Here is an 18764-nt window from a genome sequence, read left to right on the forward strand (position 1 = left end):
TAATCGGCTTAACAGGAGCATGAGCAGATGTGCTGAGTCGGTTACGCCGGACCCATCCACATCTACAGACTTATGGAAGTCCTGAATGGGCTCAATGGAGCTTTGCTCGCATTTCACAGTCCTGAGCATGGAATCGGTTGCTATAGTTTTGACATGTAACATTACAAACACAAGCCCTCTCCCACAACAAACTGACCAGCTGACCTGGCCATCCACTCCCTGTAGCCTTGTGTAGCTTTGTGAGGGATGGTGACCAATGAGTCTTATTGTAAGAAAAAAGTAACCCTTTTTGAAATAAACTCCCTATGAGTTGATATCCACTGATTTTAAGTGTATGTGTTTGACCATTAAATATATTCGAGTAACAGTCTTATGGGAGTTGATCATTTGGTAACACTTTACTTGGATGGTCCATTTGATGGCCTCTTTGATGCTCAACTGACTTTCAACTAACATTCAACTACATATCTATTAAATGCAAATGAACTGAAAGGTGAAAGTAAATGATTCTCTATTGAATAAAACCCTACATTCAACTCTAACCCAAACGCTTATCTTAATATTTTAGGATTGGGTTTAGGGTTAGATTTTAAGTTTAGGTTAAGGTTAAGGTTAAGGTTAGGGTTAGGTGTAGGGTTAGATTTTATGGTTGATTAAGGGTTAAGGTTGGGGTTAGGTGTAGGGTTAGATTTTATGGTTGATTAAGGGTTAAGGTTGGGGTTAGGTGTAGGGTTTGATTTTATGGTTGATTAAGGGTTAAGGTTAGGGTTAGGTGTAGGGTTAGATTTTATGGTTGATTAAGGGTTAAGGTTGGGGTTAGGTGTAGGGTTTGATTTTATGGTTGATTAAGGGTTAAGGTTAGGGTTAGGTGTAGGGTTAGGTTCTATTTTAAATCATTTACATTCAACATAGGGTTAAGTTGAATTTAATGGACATTCAATTCAGTGAGTAAGTTGAATGTCAGTTGAGCATCAACAAGGCCATAAAATGGACCATCCAAGTAAATCATTTAACTTGTCAGGAGTTAAAACTAAACACATTCAGTTAAGACTGAACACATTTTACTCATTGAATAAATATTCACATTACATGGTGAAATTTATCCAACACAGAGTTACTTCATTGCAGTTTTCAGCCAGTTTAAAGCAAAACACGGTAATTTGCTCTTATGGTCTACAACACTGTGGCTAAGCAGTCAAAATGCAACTGAATACCCAAGTATCCAGTCTTGCCCTGGTGGACTACACAATGATGATGAGTAAACATTTATTTAGTGGGTGTATTTGAGTAATATTGACTCAATTTATAGGGTAAATTCAACCCAAACACATTGAGTGCATATTGTTGCATTAATTTAAATTGCAACAAAGTTGTAAGAAGTGAATCAATACCAGGAGATCTGAAGCAAAACTACCCCATAATACCACCAAAGAGCACAACTGAATTTAAGTTGTAGTCTAACTTAGAGAATAAACTCCAAACCCTTTCTTTCAAAATTTTCTCTAACTCCGGACTAACCCACTCCAGAAATATGCTCTGTATAATCTTATGTATCGTCCACCTCCAGCTCACATTCTTACCATTGCCCTGGCCTGCTTTCTCTGCCTCGCCATACCATCTCAAACAATGTGACTGCAGGTGAAATTTTCTAGTTAACTCAATTATGACCTGCTATTTTACAACCTCCCCTTATTATGGTAATGAGTTTAGCACCAGTGGGTTCGGCCTGGCGCTGCACAGTCTGATGTGGACACCTGTACCGTTTACGGGCAGCCTGGGGCTGACCCAAACCCACAACATCAACAAAACATCCTGTGGAGCACCAGATGTGGATCTAATCCTAAACAGCCCATTTTCTCGATCACTCACACAAACAAGGCCGGGGTTTGAAGCTACGGATCAACCAAATTTTGATCCGATATTTCCACTTCCTTTGTTCACATTTGTTGGTATCAATGGAATAAAATGGAATAAAACTTTATACTTTATGTGTGAAGGTAATGGTGATACTGTACATGTGATTCCAATATTAGAGTATAAAGAGAAGTTAAATGATGGAACTTTATAACTGAAACGAGGCTCTAGTAACATGTTGAGCTATAATAAGCATAAAATTGTCGCTGCACTTTATAATCCAGTACATGAGTTCTACCAGTCGGGTATTAAGGAGCAGTAAAGCCAGTCTGCTGAAGTACTGCATTATAAGAATGAGTTTTCAGTAAAGTTTCTCCAGCATTAAGGCTGGGTGCAGCAGCATTAGCATTAGCCGCTAACCGCAATGCTAGCTCTTTTACCATTCAGAGGTGAGTATATTAGACTGTAGTCTGTGTGTTTGTTGGGTTAAAACAAGCTAAATGGGACAAATTGCTATCCTGGGTAACCGGAACACTCAGGGTTCCTCAGTGTAGCGCTATTGTGGGTGGCATTTACATTCCATTAGCGCTGTGGTTAGCAGCTAATGCTGATGCTGCTGCACCTAGCCTTAGTGCTGGAGAAACTTCAGTGGAAACTCACCCTTAGATAAAATCTCTGTAGATTAACATACAGTGCTCGTTTGACTTTAGAGGAATTTTTTTTTCTTCTGAGAATTACAGTTTGGTTTACTAAGGTGCTTCCCCCAGGTTCACCATTAGAAGCATGGGGAAACATGGCGACACCCTTGCTCACTTCAATGTAGGCATCCTTACTAGTGTTGCTTAATGTGCCTTATAATCTGATGCGCCTTAAAGCTGGTAATCATTCAACATCCAGAACTCACTAATGCTCTTCTTGCTGAATGCAATCAAATCCTATGTATGTAACAAAAATCGAGTGGAAAGCCTTCCCTGCACAAAATCAGGATGAAGATTTTATTAATACTTTTAATACCCTTCAAATGAAACAATAAATGAGCACATGTCCCAATACCTTAGTCCCCTCACTATACATTTGTAGCACGCTGCTCTCAGGATTGCGTGTGTAGGGTTTTATAACAGCATAGTGATCTGCTACACTAAACACACTCACACCCTCCCTCCACCACCACATCCCTCCATATGGAGCTGGATTAATACGCTCCTGCCCCTTCGGCCTAATTTGGACAGTATGGCGTTTTGCTGATGTCAGCTTATAGAATGATAGGAGAGTCTGCTAAAGCGATTGGTCTTTATATTCCCCATATTGAAGAAGTCAAAAGGCTTTATAACACTGACATTTCAGCTGCTCCATCCCGTGGCCATAAAGAGCCATCTAATAAATCAGAGCTGTGAATCTGATCTCTTTACTCCAGTATTATTCACATACACTCTGCGATGCTCTGCTGCTTCCCAGAGAAAAAACATTTTTTATATTCAGACCTCAGAGTAGGGATGTCCTGATCTGGTTATTTTCCCATCTTAAAGGAACTATATCTTATAAACGAGTGCAAGGGTGTACAATGTACCGCTCTCTGTTTCCCAGATGCGAAGCTCAAGTGGGTTGCCAGATTGAGGACACTCAATCTATGTAAACGAGCATGGAAGGCACTTCACATTGGCACCCTTTACTATTGGAAGGCATATGGGCACATCATCATCATAGTCAGTAAGGCACTTTGTCTCTTTTTCACCACTCTAGTGGAAAATTTAGTTATGATTTTTTTACCATTGGGGCACAAGGTGGATGAATGCTTTTCCTTGAGGTCACCAGTTCAAATGGCAAGTGACTCTATAAGTTGATCACGTAATGTATTATATATGCTTATATATATATATATATATATATATATATATATATATATATATATATATATATATATATATATATGTTTTTTACTGCTTTATTGATGTATTGTTGCTCTTCTATCCTATTCAGGAGAAAACTATGCAGCCCAGTCTTTGTCTTGTAGTCCTTCTGGGATCTAAGCTGTCTCCGTCTATCAATGCTTTACCAATATTTACTGCTGTCTTACTCTGTCTCTGCTCATGGAGCTTTTTAGAAGGATGCCGAGGCTGCAGCACACTGTGTCCCATTCCTGGGGTGTGGAAATAAAATGGGGAATTGGCAGGGCAGTGGGCAGAATCAGAAGGTAAAACACATTACAGATTTCTGCTCCATAACAATTCAACAGTCCAAAAAAAAAAAAAAACTGGTCAAATCATGGCTGCCAGTGTATGTATTCTTAATATCCTGATCAGTTATTACAGAAAATTTCATACATATTGGTCCTTTAATGATGAGTAACATCCTTATTTAAATCACTGGTGTTTTATGGGGTGGCAGCTTGCGTGTGTTCATGCTCATCTGGCCAATACAGTGAGGTTATGGGAACTGGAGAGACAGCTCCGTCGGCTCTGGCCAAGAAGAAAAGAGGACGGGACTTTCTCTCAGGAATCACAGTGACCCGGATGCACCACTTGACCCCAACAAGCTCTTCCTCTGACCTTAACTCCACTACAGAGCAGATCACAGAAAACCACACAGAATCACTGTTCTCTAATACAGATTTTGAATCATATATGAGAAACCTCAGAGCCAGAGCCATGGGATGGAACTATACAGTTAGAAAACCTACAAGAAAATGGTTGCTTTCCTGGAGCATCAAAGATCAAAAGTGATTTTGGCCAGTTAAAGTCAAATACAGGGAAAAATCTAATCTAGAGACTGACTTAAAATATAATCAGTCAGTCAAAAGACATGTTTGGGGTAAACTAAAGGCTAACTAACATACTCCCTTTTGTCTTTGTTTATATATAAAATAAACATATATCATACAGTGTCAGAAACAATATAAGATCTCTGCCACCATGATTGGGAGATCGCTGGTACGAATGCAGGTCATTTAGCTTGCCCTCAGCAGCTGGAGCCCTGAGAGAGAACAATTGTTTGATGTTGATCAGCACAAGAAGAAAATGGGAAAAAATAGAAATAAAGAAAAAGATAAAGATAAAGAGACTGACAGAGGGAGAGAATGAGAAATATACGGAGTGAAGATGGACAGAGCAAGGAGAGAGTCAATACAAAGACAAATAAAGAGAAAGTGAGACAGACAGACAGACAGACAGACAGACAGACAGACAGACAGACAGACAGATAGATAGATAGATAGATAGATAGATAGATAGATAGATAGATAGATAGATAGATAGATCTCTCTGACTGAACATAACTTGGAATCGTATTCATCCGCTCTGTAAGAAGACCACATCACACCCGCCCAGTTTAAAATGATTCTTCCGCATGCTCGGTGCAATTACCCATTCTCACCAGAGAGGGCCCTAAATCCCCCAAATTCCAAAACTCACTCACAAGATAACACCTCACAACGTACACAGTTGTGGGTGTTTTCATGATCAGTTTACATTCTGATATCCTATGACTTTTAACATGGCAGAGTATTTTCCGTTTTTTAGTTAATTTGTGACGTGTTTTACAATTAGAGAAGTTGTTGCTATAGCGATGATGACTCATAGAGAGGAAATATGGATGTCGACATCAGAGTAAGCTGATTATTAGGAAAGCAAAAGCTGACTCACACACACACACACACACACACACACACACACACACACACACACAAACAATTTACTGGGTTAGGGTTAGGGTTAGGGTTAGGGTTAGGGTTAGGGTTAGGGTTAGTGCAATTCTTTGTAATATTAACAGCACTAACTATGACTAATAAATTAGTTTTTATTTTGCGTTTTGGTTTGTTTTTTGTATCAATAATGCCATATTTATTTTTTTTTGTGACGCAGATTTACCAGATGTCCTATTTCTCCGGAATAAATCTCGCCTGTTTTTATTTACGCAAAACCCACTTGTGTTTGGGAAAAACCTCACTTGTGAAACTGCCCTGGATTCTTCTTTAACCTCATCCTTCCTCTTCGTGCGGTTCCTCTCAGCTGTTTCTGTTCTGCAGTGTTCTGAGTATCAGTCTCTGATGGTTTGCAGGAATATGAGGGGGTTCTATTGAATTGCCAGGCTGGATGTAATTAGATACAGCACTATTATATCTTCAGTATCTTCAGAAGTGCCAATGATGTCCTTCAGTTCGCCTCAGCTTCAGAAAATGCTGACTAGGCATTCGTGTTGATTTTTGTGTGTGTGTGTGTGTGTGTGTGTGTCAGAACGTCAAATGTGTGCGTGCATGTGTGTGTGTGTGTGTGTGTGTGTGTGTGTGGTCATATGGGACCTCTGCCAGGATACACACGTTATTTTAGCTGCCGCCGTCGTTAGGTCAGGGAATGGAAAACACAGGCACACAGTCTCGGGGGGACTGTTTTAAAGGTAACACCTACAGGCTCAGTATATAGCTGTGCAGGTGCAGGTGCCACATTATGGGCAATGCTAATGCAGCTACATTCTGGTTGCCAGGTCAGGTGTAGACAGCTTTTTTCAAACCAGTTATCAGAGTTACAACAAGCAAATGGCACCCATTCGCTGGAATGGATGCAATATATATGTGGCCACCTTGGTGAAAAAATATATATACTTATTTGTACTTAAAACATAATGAGAACTGTCAAAGTATGCCAGATTTTGGTACTTACTTAAAATATAATAAAAGTACATTAATATTATGCTTTCTTCAAATGTTTGAAAGTAAACTTTGATCATACTTTTTTAAAAAGTACAATATAGTGTATTAAAAATAGACTATAACAGCTATACTATGAAGTACACTTTTGGTTCTTCTAAAATACTTATTTTCAAATATGTGTTCAACAAAACAACTGTTACAGTAGTTCACTTAAAGCACAAAGTATCATGTAACTTTTTAGAAAATTTATAAACTTTAAAGTCAATTTGTAATATGCTAAACATTGTAGTACAGTATATTAAAATATATTTTTATACCCAACATAATATACTAGAAGTGTGCTACTTAGAAAAAAGACAGCACAAAGAAGCATATTTAATAATAAAAATAATGTATTTGTACTATAGTATATTTACCATCAATTCTTAGTACATATACTCTAATATACCTGGTGTATAATAGTGATACAGTTGTAATACTCATTAAATGTATTAAAATTTTACTCTAAGCATATTTAAAATATGGGATTACAATCATGAAGTAGTATAGTATATTTAAAATGGTTTCATTTTAGTACAGTTAAGTACACTTTTTGTACTATGTTTATAAAATTAAAGTATAATAAGTACAAAAAAAGTTGTTCCACATCCAATAATGTGGCTCCAAAAACACTTGCTAATAATGCTTAGTCTACTTTAATCGACTTTTTTTTACTAGGGCATGCACTAATCTTTCTTAAAAAAATTAAAATGCTAAAATATTGCAACCCCAAACCCCAATGGTGTTTAGAACTAGTTTTACCTGCCAAAACCCCAGCAGTCACCCTATCACCACCCTCAATAATCACAGTTTTTATTCACAGCACATCTCTCAGTCCCGCAGGTCGCCTGAATCCAGGACCCAGTCTCAACATCAGATTGGTGTGTCCTAATTTAGGCGTTGAGCTCTGCACGCTGCTAGCGTTAAAAACAGGTTTGTCAGGGCGAGCATACAAATTCTAACAAAGAATGCGCTCACTCTGTTTTGTTAGAACATTATCCGTTTTATGGAGAAGGGTAATAGTGTGTTAGCAATGGGTGGGTCTCAGCATGCACAGAGCCCTCCCTCCCCTCACTGTCCTTCACTAATACTCAAATAAACACTCTGAAACCACATGTTCTGCGCAGTGACCTCATTCTCCAGAGGAAAAGGAGAAGGAGAAAAATCAGCTAAATGAAGCACAGTGTGGCAAAAGCAAGGTGGGGAATGGCAGCGAGAATGCCAGGCTGCACAGGTGTTTTGCTTGCTGTGGTTAGCCTTTAGCGGTTAGCCGGCTCCCCGGGGATGGGCAGGTGCTAAGTGGGTTTGTTTAACAGAACCCAGGTGGAGTTCAGAGAGCAATTAAAACACGGCCGCAGAGCCGCGCAGAAACAGAGCGGAGAGGTGTTTTTAGATCAAGAACACTGACTGCCATGGCCCAGATGTCCCGCTGCCATTATCTGCCAAGAAAAGTGTTTATGCAGTGTAGACGGGATATGAGCCGTAGATGGTGATGTGAAGTGACAGTATGTATAATGTGAAGGGCCTGATGTAACTGTTTTATTGCTTGGAACAAAAACAGAGAGGGTTTGGAGGTGTAGAGTCAATGTGGGTTAACGTATACACTGAAAGCTATAAATAAAAAGAAACACAGGGTTTATTTAATGTAATAATAATAGTAAAATAAATAAAATATACTCAGTTGTAGCATTTGTTATATTTGGTTACACCATAATTTTATTACATAAAAAAAAATGTAAAATTTTACCATTTGGATGGTCCATTGTTGATGCCTCGTAGATGCTCAACTAACATTCTATTACATTATAACATTCTACATTCTATGCAATTGAATACTAAGTTGAATGTAAATGATTTTCTTCTTTTTATTGAATGTAAACCTACAACTCTACAACCCAACCATAACATTTAATTTAAGGTTTAGTATAGGATTTTTTTAGTATAAGTTTTAGGTTTATGTTATGTTTAGGGTCAAGGTTAGCATAATCACTGAGAATGACATTAACATTACATTAAAAATAAGGTAAGCATCTATGATGCTATCTACCCGAGGTATCTATAATGAACCATCCGAATAAAGTTCTCAGCTTGAGATGTCATTGAACGTCATTGAAAAAAAGAATTTGGAGCACTTCTTCTGGCCCATTCATCATAACATTTGAACACAATGTAAAGAACGTCTAAAACAGCAAAATGTGCCACTAAATGCAATCAAATCTTTACAGAACAATCAACTGGAAATCCTTCCCTAGACAGTAGAGACAGTTACTTCAACAAAAGCAAAAAAAAATATTTTAATACCTTTGATTTCAGAAGAAACAATGAACAAGCAGATGTCCCAATACTTTCGTCCATTATTCTTGAGTTCTAGGGTTAAGCATTTACATGAAAGTGGAAGTTAATTAATCATACTGAAGTATAACTGTTCCAGTGACAAATCCAATATTGAGAATTGGCATATCCCTAATATAATATATAATATAATAAGAAGTATGGTATTTTCCTTTAATTACATACAAAGATGAAATTTAAAAGAAAAGTAAGAAGAAATCAACATATTCACTTATTTGGGACACAAAATATTAAGAAGAATTGTTGGGCAAATGAGTGACATATGCAGTAGGGGGCCGAGAAGAGGGAAAAACAAAAGAGAGAGAAAGAGAAAAAAACGAATATAAAAAAAGATTAAAAAAAAAAACTTGATGTTTTAATTTATGCTAACTCAATTACTTTCATTCCCCATTACTTAAAAAAAATGAACTAACCGGTTGCCTTAAAAAAGTTAAATTAACTTTCCACTTTAGTTGTAATAACTTGATGTTTTAAGTTATGCTAACTTAAGTTTTCACTACCCATTACTTAACTTTTTTTTTTTTTACTGGTTTACTCAATTTTTTTAGATATTGTAAATTCAATTTATCCGGGCTCACAGTGTAGTAGAAGGCCTTCCCTGGACATTAGACACAGCTACTCCAACAAAAGCAGAATGAACTCAATACTCTTTATTTTTTAAGAAACAATGAATGAACAGGTGTCCAAATACTTTTGTCCACTTTAGTCACTTTTTTTTAACTCTTGCAGACAGGCCTCTGTTTTATTAGTTCTTGCTACATGCTTGGCATTTGATGCAGCGCCATCTGTAGTAATATGATAAACTGTCACATATTACAGTATGTGATGGCAGTATGTGGTCATGTCTGTATCCATAGAGTTTATAGCACCTGTTCTTTTCAGACTGAACGTCAGGCTTCCTCTCCTCTCCCGTCCTTTGTCCTTCAGCAGGTCTCTATAAATATCCCTCCCACTCTCCCATGGCCCACATGGCCCTGCTCTTTCCTGAGGGAGAAGTTTGGCTTAAGTGGGGGTTGGGAATCGCGGAAGATGAGGACTGTTTACAGTAAAGCTGAACTCGGGAGGACTGCACAGAAACACGTTCTATCAGAATTATGGGAGATACAAACTTGGCGTTCTCATACAAAATTACAATAAGAACATTTATAGCATTAGGATATTGTACAATTAAAAGGTTCTTTGTGTGTTCTGGATGTTATTTAAATAGATTTATATTTATTATTTGATGTGGTGTCACACAAGGCTCTATACTTGGCCCCCTATTGTTGTTGTTAAATCATATGTTGGACTGTTGTCTGGTATTTTCTGTGGTATTTATTAATTTATGATTGATGACAATGTTGAGGCACCTCTTGCCCTAACATGCTGTATATAAGTACCAGTCAAACGTTTGAACACACCTTCTCATTCAATGTTTCCTACATTGTAAATGAAGACTGTAGTGATCCAGACTATAAAGGAACACATAAGGTATCATGTAGTAACTTTAAAAAGTAAAAAGTGTTAAACAAACCAAAGATTTAGGTGCTCTTATCTGGGGAGCTGTTAATTTGCGGTTTCTGAGGCTGGAAACTCTCATAAACTTACCCTGTACAACAGAGGAAACTCTTAGTCTTCCTTTCCTGGGGCAGTCCTAATGAGAGCCAGTTTCATCATAATGTTTTCAAACGTCTTTGCAGCTACAATTTTTTCAGATTGACTTACCTTCATTTCCTAAAGTATTTAGTTTTTTACTTAGTTGAGTAGTTCTTGCTTCTCATAATATGAATTAGAACATTACTCAAATAGAGCTATTTACTGTATACCTGTAACTCTACCTCTTCACTACTTTACAACTGATGCTCTCAAACACAGGAGAAATTCAAGTAATTAACTCTTGATGAGTTCAGCACAGCTGTTAACTGAAAGCCTGAATTCCAGGTGACTCTACTTTATAAATCCAGACAAGATGTGCAAAACTGTCATCTAAACAAGAGATGCCTACTTTGAAGAACCTAAAATATAAAACATATTCTGGTTTGTTTAACACTTTTTTGTTCACTAAATAGTTTCATATGTATTTCCATCATAGTTTGGAAGACTTTAGTATTCATCTTCAGAATATATTTAAATACTGAAAAAAACACTGAATTTAAGGTGTATCTAAACTTTTCAAAGAGTTTTTAAGAATTTAACACTGTTGCATCTACAGATTGTTCGGTTTGTTTGTGTTTGATTATTATGATCATGTAATGGTAAACAGCTTTTGGATATGCCCACTCTTTTACCTGCTATACATTTTTCCTCTCCATATGCACATCCATCTACTATATTTATACTTCACCAATACCCACTGATTTGTATATAGTATCTCAAGGCAGATGCACAAAAAATATATATAACATGTCATTTTGACCAGCACCCATTTCTTCTTAGCCCTCATTTTTCCTTTTCACTTAAATGTATTTTTACCTTTGTCCAACAGACACTAAACTGTATGTACTACATTGAAGCAATTCAATTCCCCAAGTTAAGAATCACAGCCATGCTGGCCTGCACTCATCTATTTGTTGTTTTTCATCCATTGTTCTTACAATTCACTACCATTCATTTTGCACACTCTGAATCCATAGGTCCTGTGTTTCCACAGCCACCAAATGTCATGTACTCCTTCAGGGCAGGTAACTGAGCTTTAATCCACAGTCATACTAACCCACACTCTACTATTTATCATTTTTTCATCCTTCATTCCTGCTGTTAAGCTGCACAACTATTCTGTAATTCTTTAAGGAAATGCACTTTTCTGGTTTCTAGTTATTTACAATTTTAGCATAACTTCATTCATCATATGAATTAAAATTCTTAAATTCATTCATACTCTTGCTAATCGTTAGATAACACGGAAAATATTCCATCTTCAGAGCATTTATTTATTATTGTTTACATGTCCAGCATGGATCGTTAAAGACACTCAACAGATGTGATCAACAAACAACACAAATGTATAAAATCTTCAGATTTCTACATCAGAAAACAAAATCAAAACACAAGACCGGAATGTTATTAACAAAGTAAAAACCTAAAAACAAAGAAATGAACAAAAAAAATCGTAAAAAGTCCTACAATATTTACAATTTCAAAACCAACCAATTACGGTCAAATAAGAACAGGAAATCGACTGAATTTAAACAACAAAACAATATGATCATACATTTAATCATTATTAATAACAATGAGGTTTTTTAAAAATTAATTGCAGCGCAACACATGTTGCGTACGAAACCGCCATGACTTTGCCTTATTAATAGTGATACTTTACTTCTATTCTTAACCTGATATGGAAACTCTGAATGGATTGATGCCGTACGTAATATTAAAAAGCATGGTGTTTTGCTCTTGGTTTAGGGTGACAATGGCTTCTGAGACAGAGATGCAGGCCCAGACATACTTCCAGTCTCGTTGTCTGCTCATCAGTGAATGAGATCATAAATAGATTGCACTCAATCACCCGTGGCATATGGCACGATGCTGCCAGACATCCTCTGCTGCTGCCAGACTCTACCTACTCATTTGATTCCACGTGGTTAGACGTAACACTGAAGCGTGACACATTTTTCAAGTCATCATGAAGTCTTTGCTAATGGACAAGTGCATATTAAGTAGGACATGTGTGTCAGAGACATCTGCTTAGGAGATGGAAAGCAGGAAAGCAACCAACTCTAAAACTTTAAAACTAATTTTAAACATAAACCACAGAAACACCATGAAACATTTTAGTCTTTTTGTGATGATCAGACCTGCGTAATTACAGTGCTACTAAAAACAAAACACACAGATCACTGAGCTGCATCTCTAGGAAGTAATTTTACTAAACTCCCGTCAAGGTCACCCACACACAATGCCTTAAAGATCGCTATGCTAGAGTGTAAGTGATTGTGGGAGGACACTTCCTGGCTTTGGCCAAAAGCCCAGCCTTTTTTCCTGTTGGCTGGAGCACAAAATATGCAGGACAATAATGCCCAGAGTGAGAGGGGCTATTGTTATGAGAGCAAGTCCAGAACCAAATTCGAGAAGCGGCTTTAGCGCCTTGACTACCTAGCTTGGCAACACATTAAGCTGGATGTTTTATCTACTATATCATTGACCAGCCATTCTCAGTTTCTCAGCAAATATCAAATGGCCCACACTGAGCAAGAGTTGCATTGAGCACATGAATGTTGCATGTGCTAACACCTAGGCTGCAGAGTATAATATGATTGCTGTGTAAAAACTACATTTGGGCCACTTCTGCATGACCGATGCCAAATCTCAAGTGTCAACACTTGGCTAGGGCCGATTCTTAATGCTATTGGGCTGTATCACTAAGATTTAGTGAAGGACATGATGATATAAAAGAGTTTAGGACTTTATCCTAGCTTGAGAATAACCTATGGTTCATAAAATTCAAGGCTTTATTTTGTGAACTATTGACAAGAACAGTCTGTACTAGCAGGCCTCAACTGGGTATTTGGTTTAGACTAGATTAGCAAACATGGTCTGGATAGAACAGCGACAAGGTCTCTCTAAAAGCAAGGCCATAAAGGTGTCGACCGAGGTAAAGCTCTGCTCAAATGGGCATCGCCGAGCCAGCGTGGGGTTTAAGTCTGTCTGGATGAGTGAATGAGCCTCCTCTCCCTCCAGGTACCCTTCAGGCCTGTTTGTGTATTCCTCATTGATCTGGGCAGGAAGGGCGGGAGAGGCGGAGGAGCTTTTATCTCTGATTAACTCCCCTCCACATCTCTCTGGATGACGGCGGCGGCGAACACAGAGAGACAAGAGAGGGGAGGGGAAGGGAGTGCTGCCTGGCAACGGCGCTGAACAGCCTCCATCAGCGGTAGCATGCCAATCATGACCGTCCTCCCTCTCCTCTACCTTCTCAATAATATTTATGAAAGCACTTTCAACTCAACCTCGCCCAGCAAGGCAATATTTATAATACCGCTCCGGTTCATTCTCTCCTCTACACTGTCCTCTCTGCCTTTGCGGAGAGAGAAACTTTTCTCTGCTGGTGGAGGGGGAAGAAGTGGCATGCGTAGAGGCACATTTCAAGTGAGGTGAAGCCTGCTTCTTGGCACTTTCCTGGAATCTGCATAGTGTTGGGAGGTTAACACTGTAGAGACAAGGGGATCCTAACCCCTAGTTCTGAAGGGTCCTTTGCATAATGTGTGTTTATATGTTACCTGCTGTAACAGAGGTTCTCAACTCCATTCTTGAAGACCCACTGCCTTGCTTGCCTTAACTGTAGTCCTGTAGACTTATACCATTGCATGCCTGATTAGAATCCAAGGGGCCCACTGCCTTATCTGCCTCAAGTCCAGTCCTGGAGACCCACTGTGCCTACATAGAGTATAGTCAAGAAGATTTACTACTCTGCCTAAGTAAGTATTGTATCTTGCTCAAGCTTGTCAGCTAAGGATCAAGCCATTCAATAGGATTAATATTTGGAAAGCAGGGTATACTTCAAATTCTGAGGGCCGAGGGTTTTCCAGTCCTGAAGACACACTGCCTTGCCTGTTTCAAATACAGTCCTGAAGAACCTTTTCCATTCCTGCCTCTACTTTAGTCCTGGAGACTCTCTGTCTTCTCTGCCTTGACTTCAATCCTAGAAAGCAGCAGCCGTGTCTGCCTCAATACTGGTTCTAGAGAGACCCACTGCCTTGTCTGCCTTGACTTCAGGCCTAAGGAGCCACTCCTTTGTCTGCCTCAACTTCAGTCCTGGAAACCTACTGCCTTGCCTGGATTAAATCTAGTTCTGAAGACCCACTGCTGTGCCTGCTGCAACTACAGTTTCGAGGTTGGAATGCTTTGCCAGCCTCCAAAAAAGTCCTGATTACGGCCTTTTCTGTTTTGCAAATGAATTTCCTTAAACAATCAATCAGATAATTATCAAGCAGGGTAAAGGTAGTTTACCCAAAACAACTGATCGGTGGAGGTTAATTGAACTGCCTACTTCAAATCCAGACCTAAAGACCACTTTTTTGCCTGTCATGATCAAGCCAATTAGCAATTAGTATCAAGCCTTCTGTGAAAGTCCATCAAGTGTGTTTTGGAAGCGTAGCATGTTTGAAATTGCCCAGGACATAAAACACTGAGTGTCCCATAGTCTAACATGCCTGATACAACTAATCAGCAGAGTTGAAGTATCCTGAGTTGGAGTGGGTGTGTTAGAGCTAAAACACTAAACTATGCAAGGCAGGGCTACTCCAGGACCAGAGTTGCTGTAGACTAAGCAAAGCACCTCAGAGAGCAATTATATTCTAAACAAGAACGGCAGCTCCATCCAGCACAGCCGAGTCGCCGGCCTAGTCTGCTCTGTGGAAGCCTGATGAATGCGGGCGAACTTATGAAGTCTAGCTCGGAGCTCCTGAATGGAAGGAGAGCGGATGCCAGCCACAGATCCTGTTTCCGCTCCCATTCAAAGAATGTGTTTCTAAAATAACCCGTGGCAGTGTGGCCACCCTGACCGCATGCCAGCATGCTCCCATATGGGGACTGTGCTTCAGCCCACATCTAGGCTCTTCTACTGTCCACTCTTCTCCTTGCTAGCCACTCATGCTGCCTTCCTGGGCTCACCGGATGGCCCTATCCTCCACTTGTAGAGCTGTAACTGCAAAGCATTTGAGTTCAAGTGGTTGGAAACAGTTGGAAATGTAGTTTGTTGATTTCTACCATGAATCTCTGGTATCAGAATTACTCCAAAGCTTCCACAAGAACTAAAGCCCATTAATTTGTGGTCCCTTTCGACTGGCAATTTGAACTTTTGATAGCATTATTGACAAGACAGATAGTATTAGTAGTTTTTAAAGTTTCCACTTGACTAATTTCACAAAGTAATTGAATGTTGGAACATTCACTGTTCAGGTTAGGACTAGTGTTGTAGTCTTGTCCATAATTGATCGGTATCAGTCTCGTTTCAGTCTCAACCTCACTGAAACCAATTTTGCCTCAGTTTCAGGTTGAGTCGGACTTATAAACTGTGGTCAAGATCAACTGAGGACAAAGAAAATAGTCTTCTGATCTCTGTTTTCTGTATGGCTTCAACTACTAAAGGTTCTAGTCTTGACTTGAGTGATCTTGACTTCAACACTACAACATTAGCTAGCACTTTACGCAAGCAGTTCTTCTTCTAGTTCTGATGGGACTTCATGAAGGCAGTTTCAGGACAGGCTCCCTCTGTAGCTCCCCCACCCTCTGGTTCAGCCTCATCTGTGTAAAATAACTCCGTCCTGCCTTTGGAATAACAGACTGTAAGCCTCTTCCAGAGGACTTACCAGATAAGGTTTCTGCAGCTGAACCCCTCCTCCCTTTGAACTTACACAGATGTCTCTCTCTCTCTCTCTCTCTCTCTTTCACATACACTTCTCCTCTCCTGTCTCGCTCGCCCATGTCCCTCACCCTTTTCCTCTCACCTTTCGGCAGATGAGAGAGGGATTTCTTTTGGTGCCGAGGGAGAGAGTTTACATTAGGGTGGCTTGAGGTTAGCAATGTTTTCACCCACCTGCTTAGGATTATTATCTAACAGTCTCTAACGAGGAAATAGAGAGGCCCAGTAAGGCTCTTATTATTTATAATTGGGCCTTGAGAAGCAAAACTTATTTTTAAGAAAAGGTTTTTATTGAGTTGAGTATTTTTTTAATTGGTATGCTCGAGTGGTATGAACTAGTGGTACGTTTTTATGTTTTTATGGCCTTATATTTCATGTGCGCGCTTGATTGCATTGTTTTAAGCAAGCCTATACTTGGCTAATGGCTCCTATATCAACATTTCTACATCAGCTAAAGCCCCTCCCTCTGGCCTCTAGTACCTCAAATGTTCCCTCCCATCCCCTGCAGAGTGTTTTCACAGTACGCCGCCTTTGTCCTAAATGAAAAAAAAAAAAGCACCGTGTGAGCTATGCTCCTCTGACAATAAAAGATTATAGTCAACACAGTATCACAGGGCCGCAGAGAGAAAGCAACACGCCAGGCAGCATGGGGGAGGTCAGAGGGCTCCTCCTATAGGGGCGAAACCAGAGGAAGGCTTTTGGCTGGCAAGACCAAGGCACCATTGTTAAAACAATAGCGTGAGTGGTTCGACTAAGGCAATAAAACAAGTGTGATTTTTTTGTTTTGTTTTGTTTTTCTGTTCCTCATCATAGGCAAGCACGGGTAAAGGCAGAGATCCAGAATGCACTGTTGCGCTGAAAAAGAGGGTGAGGAATACGGAGGCCTCACTCTTCTACACAAGGCTTTTCCTGTTGAACTCTGACCTGCCTGTTCAGCGGGCAGACGGCAGCTAAGTCCTGAGTAAAGGGAGCAATTTGAAAGCAATCTCAGAGATGGAGGGAGATTTTTTTAATATCTTTCCTTCCCTTTTTTAATGTACTGCACACGCTTAGCAACTGCTGTTGTCTTGAATTCTTAAATTCTTGCATTCTTGCATTTCTCCTCATCCGGAGTTGGCCTGCCTGAGCCAGATGGCAGTTTTTGTTATGGTTCTCTGCTACAGAACAGAGAAACTTCCTCGTTTAGAAATGAAAAGAAATGTGCACACAATACAAACCAAAAAAGAAGAGAGGGGAGGGAGGGGGGGTGTGGGAGAAACCCCACGATGAAAGAATAACAAGGATAACAACAAAAACAATGTGCAAACGTCCTGAAATAAATAGTCTACAGTCAACTCATTGAGTGGGAGAGCACCATGGGATAAAAGAGTATAATTCTTGTGTGCTGTGTGTGTGTGTGTGTGTGCGCGAGTTTGTACTACATATACTGAAGACTGGAGGGGTCTAGGGTCAGTGGTCTGGGTTGTGGGGGGTAGAGGAGAGGACATGGACTGGACTGAGGGTGGTGGAGATCATCAGAGGTCAGATGAGCTGAAGAGAAGAGTTAGAAGAACTTAAACCCACTCCTGTAAGGAGCGTTTGCAGTGGACCAAGTACTTGGGAGCTCCTTTCCTCTGCAGCGTGTTGATGATGGCGTAGATCAAGCCCAGGATGCACAGCACCAGGACCAGGGGCACAACCACCATGATGATGTTCATGGTGCGCTCGTTCTCGTCAATCGTGAGCACCACGTCCACTTCGTTCGTCTTCTCCTCGGTCTCCTCCTTGTAGTCCACATCGTTAGTTCGGTCTCGCTCCTTGTCCTTGTCCTTTTCCTTGTCTTTGTCCTTGTCTCGCCCAGCGTCTGGGTTGAAGGGCGTGCGGTCGGGCCACTTGCGGTCTGGATCCACGTCGGTGTTTCTGTCCGGGTCCAGGTCCACGCTGCAGCCCATGAAGTCTCTGAGGATGGACTTGGGATAGCCAGGCTCACTCTTCATGCGATGGTTGTCAAACTTCCAGTATTTCGAGCCTTTGTAGAAGTAGGTGTACGCTGCAGAGGGAAAAGACAGGAGGAGGTTGAATGTAGGAACATGGGTAAAGTGTGTGGAAACTATACTTTTCAAATCCAGATTGTTGGGTCTGATTGTGTGATTCAGGTTTGCACAGGCTAAGCTTTGTGATTGGATGGTTGGATTGGATTGGTGAACGCAGGATAAGGGAAACTCAACTCAGATCTCACTAGTTCACTTGGCTTGCATAATATCCAATACTTCTGAGAACGGCAAATGGAAAAGGACAGGCAAATGCAGCAGAAACTCAATCATACTCGGAGACAATTAGAGCAAAGTGCCCGATGAGAATGACACCGTGGTGCTAATCAATGCTACAGAGGTTAGTAGAGTGTGAGCTTTCTCTGGGGCAAGCACTTCTCATAATGCTGAGAACACTAGCACAGGACAAAGAGAGTTAAAAAAAAAAAAACTTTCTCTCAGTGATGTCATTCTTTCCTCTACTCGCAACTTAAAATCCCTGATCCCAATCCTCCCCACCCCTCTT

At 39.9% G+C, this 18764-nt stretch overlaps 1 protein-coding gene across 1 annotated transcript in view; it reads right to left on the reverse strand.

Moving 5' to 3' along the window:
• Positions 1–11775: 11775 nt before the first annotated feature.
• mmp15b (matrix metallopeptidase 15b) overlaps positions 11776–18764 on the reverse strand; it is a 57937-nt gene continuing 50948 nt past the window's right edge. The window contains exon 10 of the mRNA XM_049465483.1: positions 11776–18258. Within this exon, the coding sequence (XP_049321440.1) occupies positions 17783–18258 (476 nt within the window). The 3' untranslated portion in view covers positions 11776–17782. The remainder of the gene's footprint in view (positions 18259–18764) is intronic.

This window comes from Astyanax mexicanus, chromosome 16 (assembly GCF_023375975.1).
Source record: "Astyanax mexicanus isolate ESR-SI-001 chromosome 16, AstMex3_surface, whole genome shotgun sequence".
Lineage (NCBI taxonomy): Eukaryota > Metazoa > Chordata > Actinopteri > Characiformes > Acestrorhamphidae > Astyanax > Astyanax mexicanus.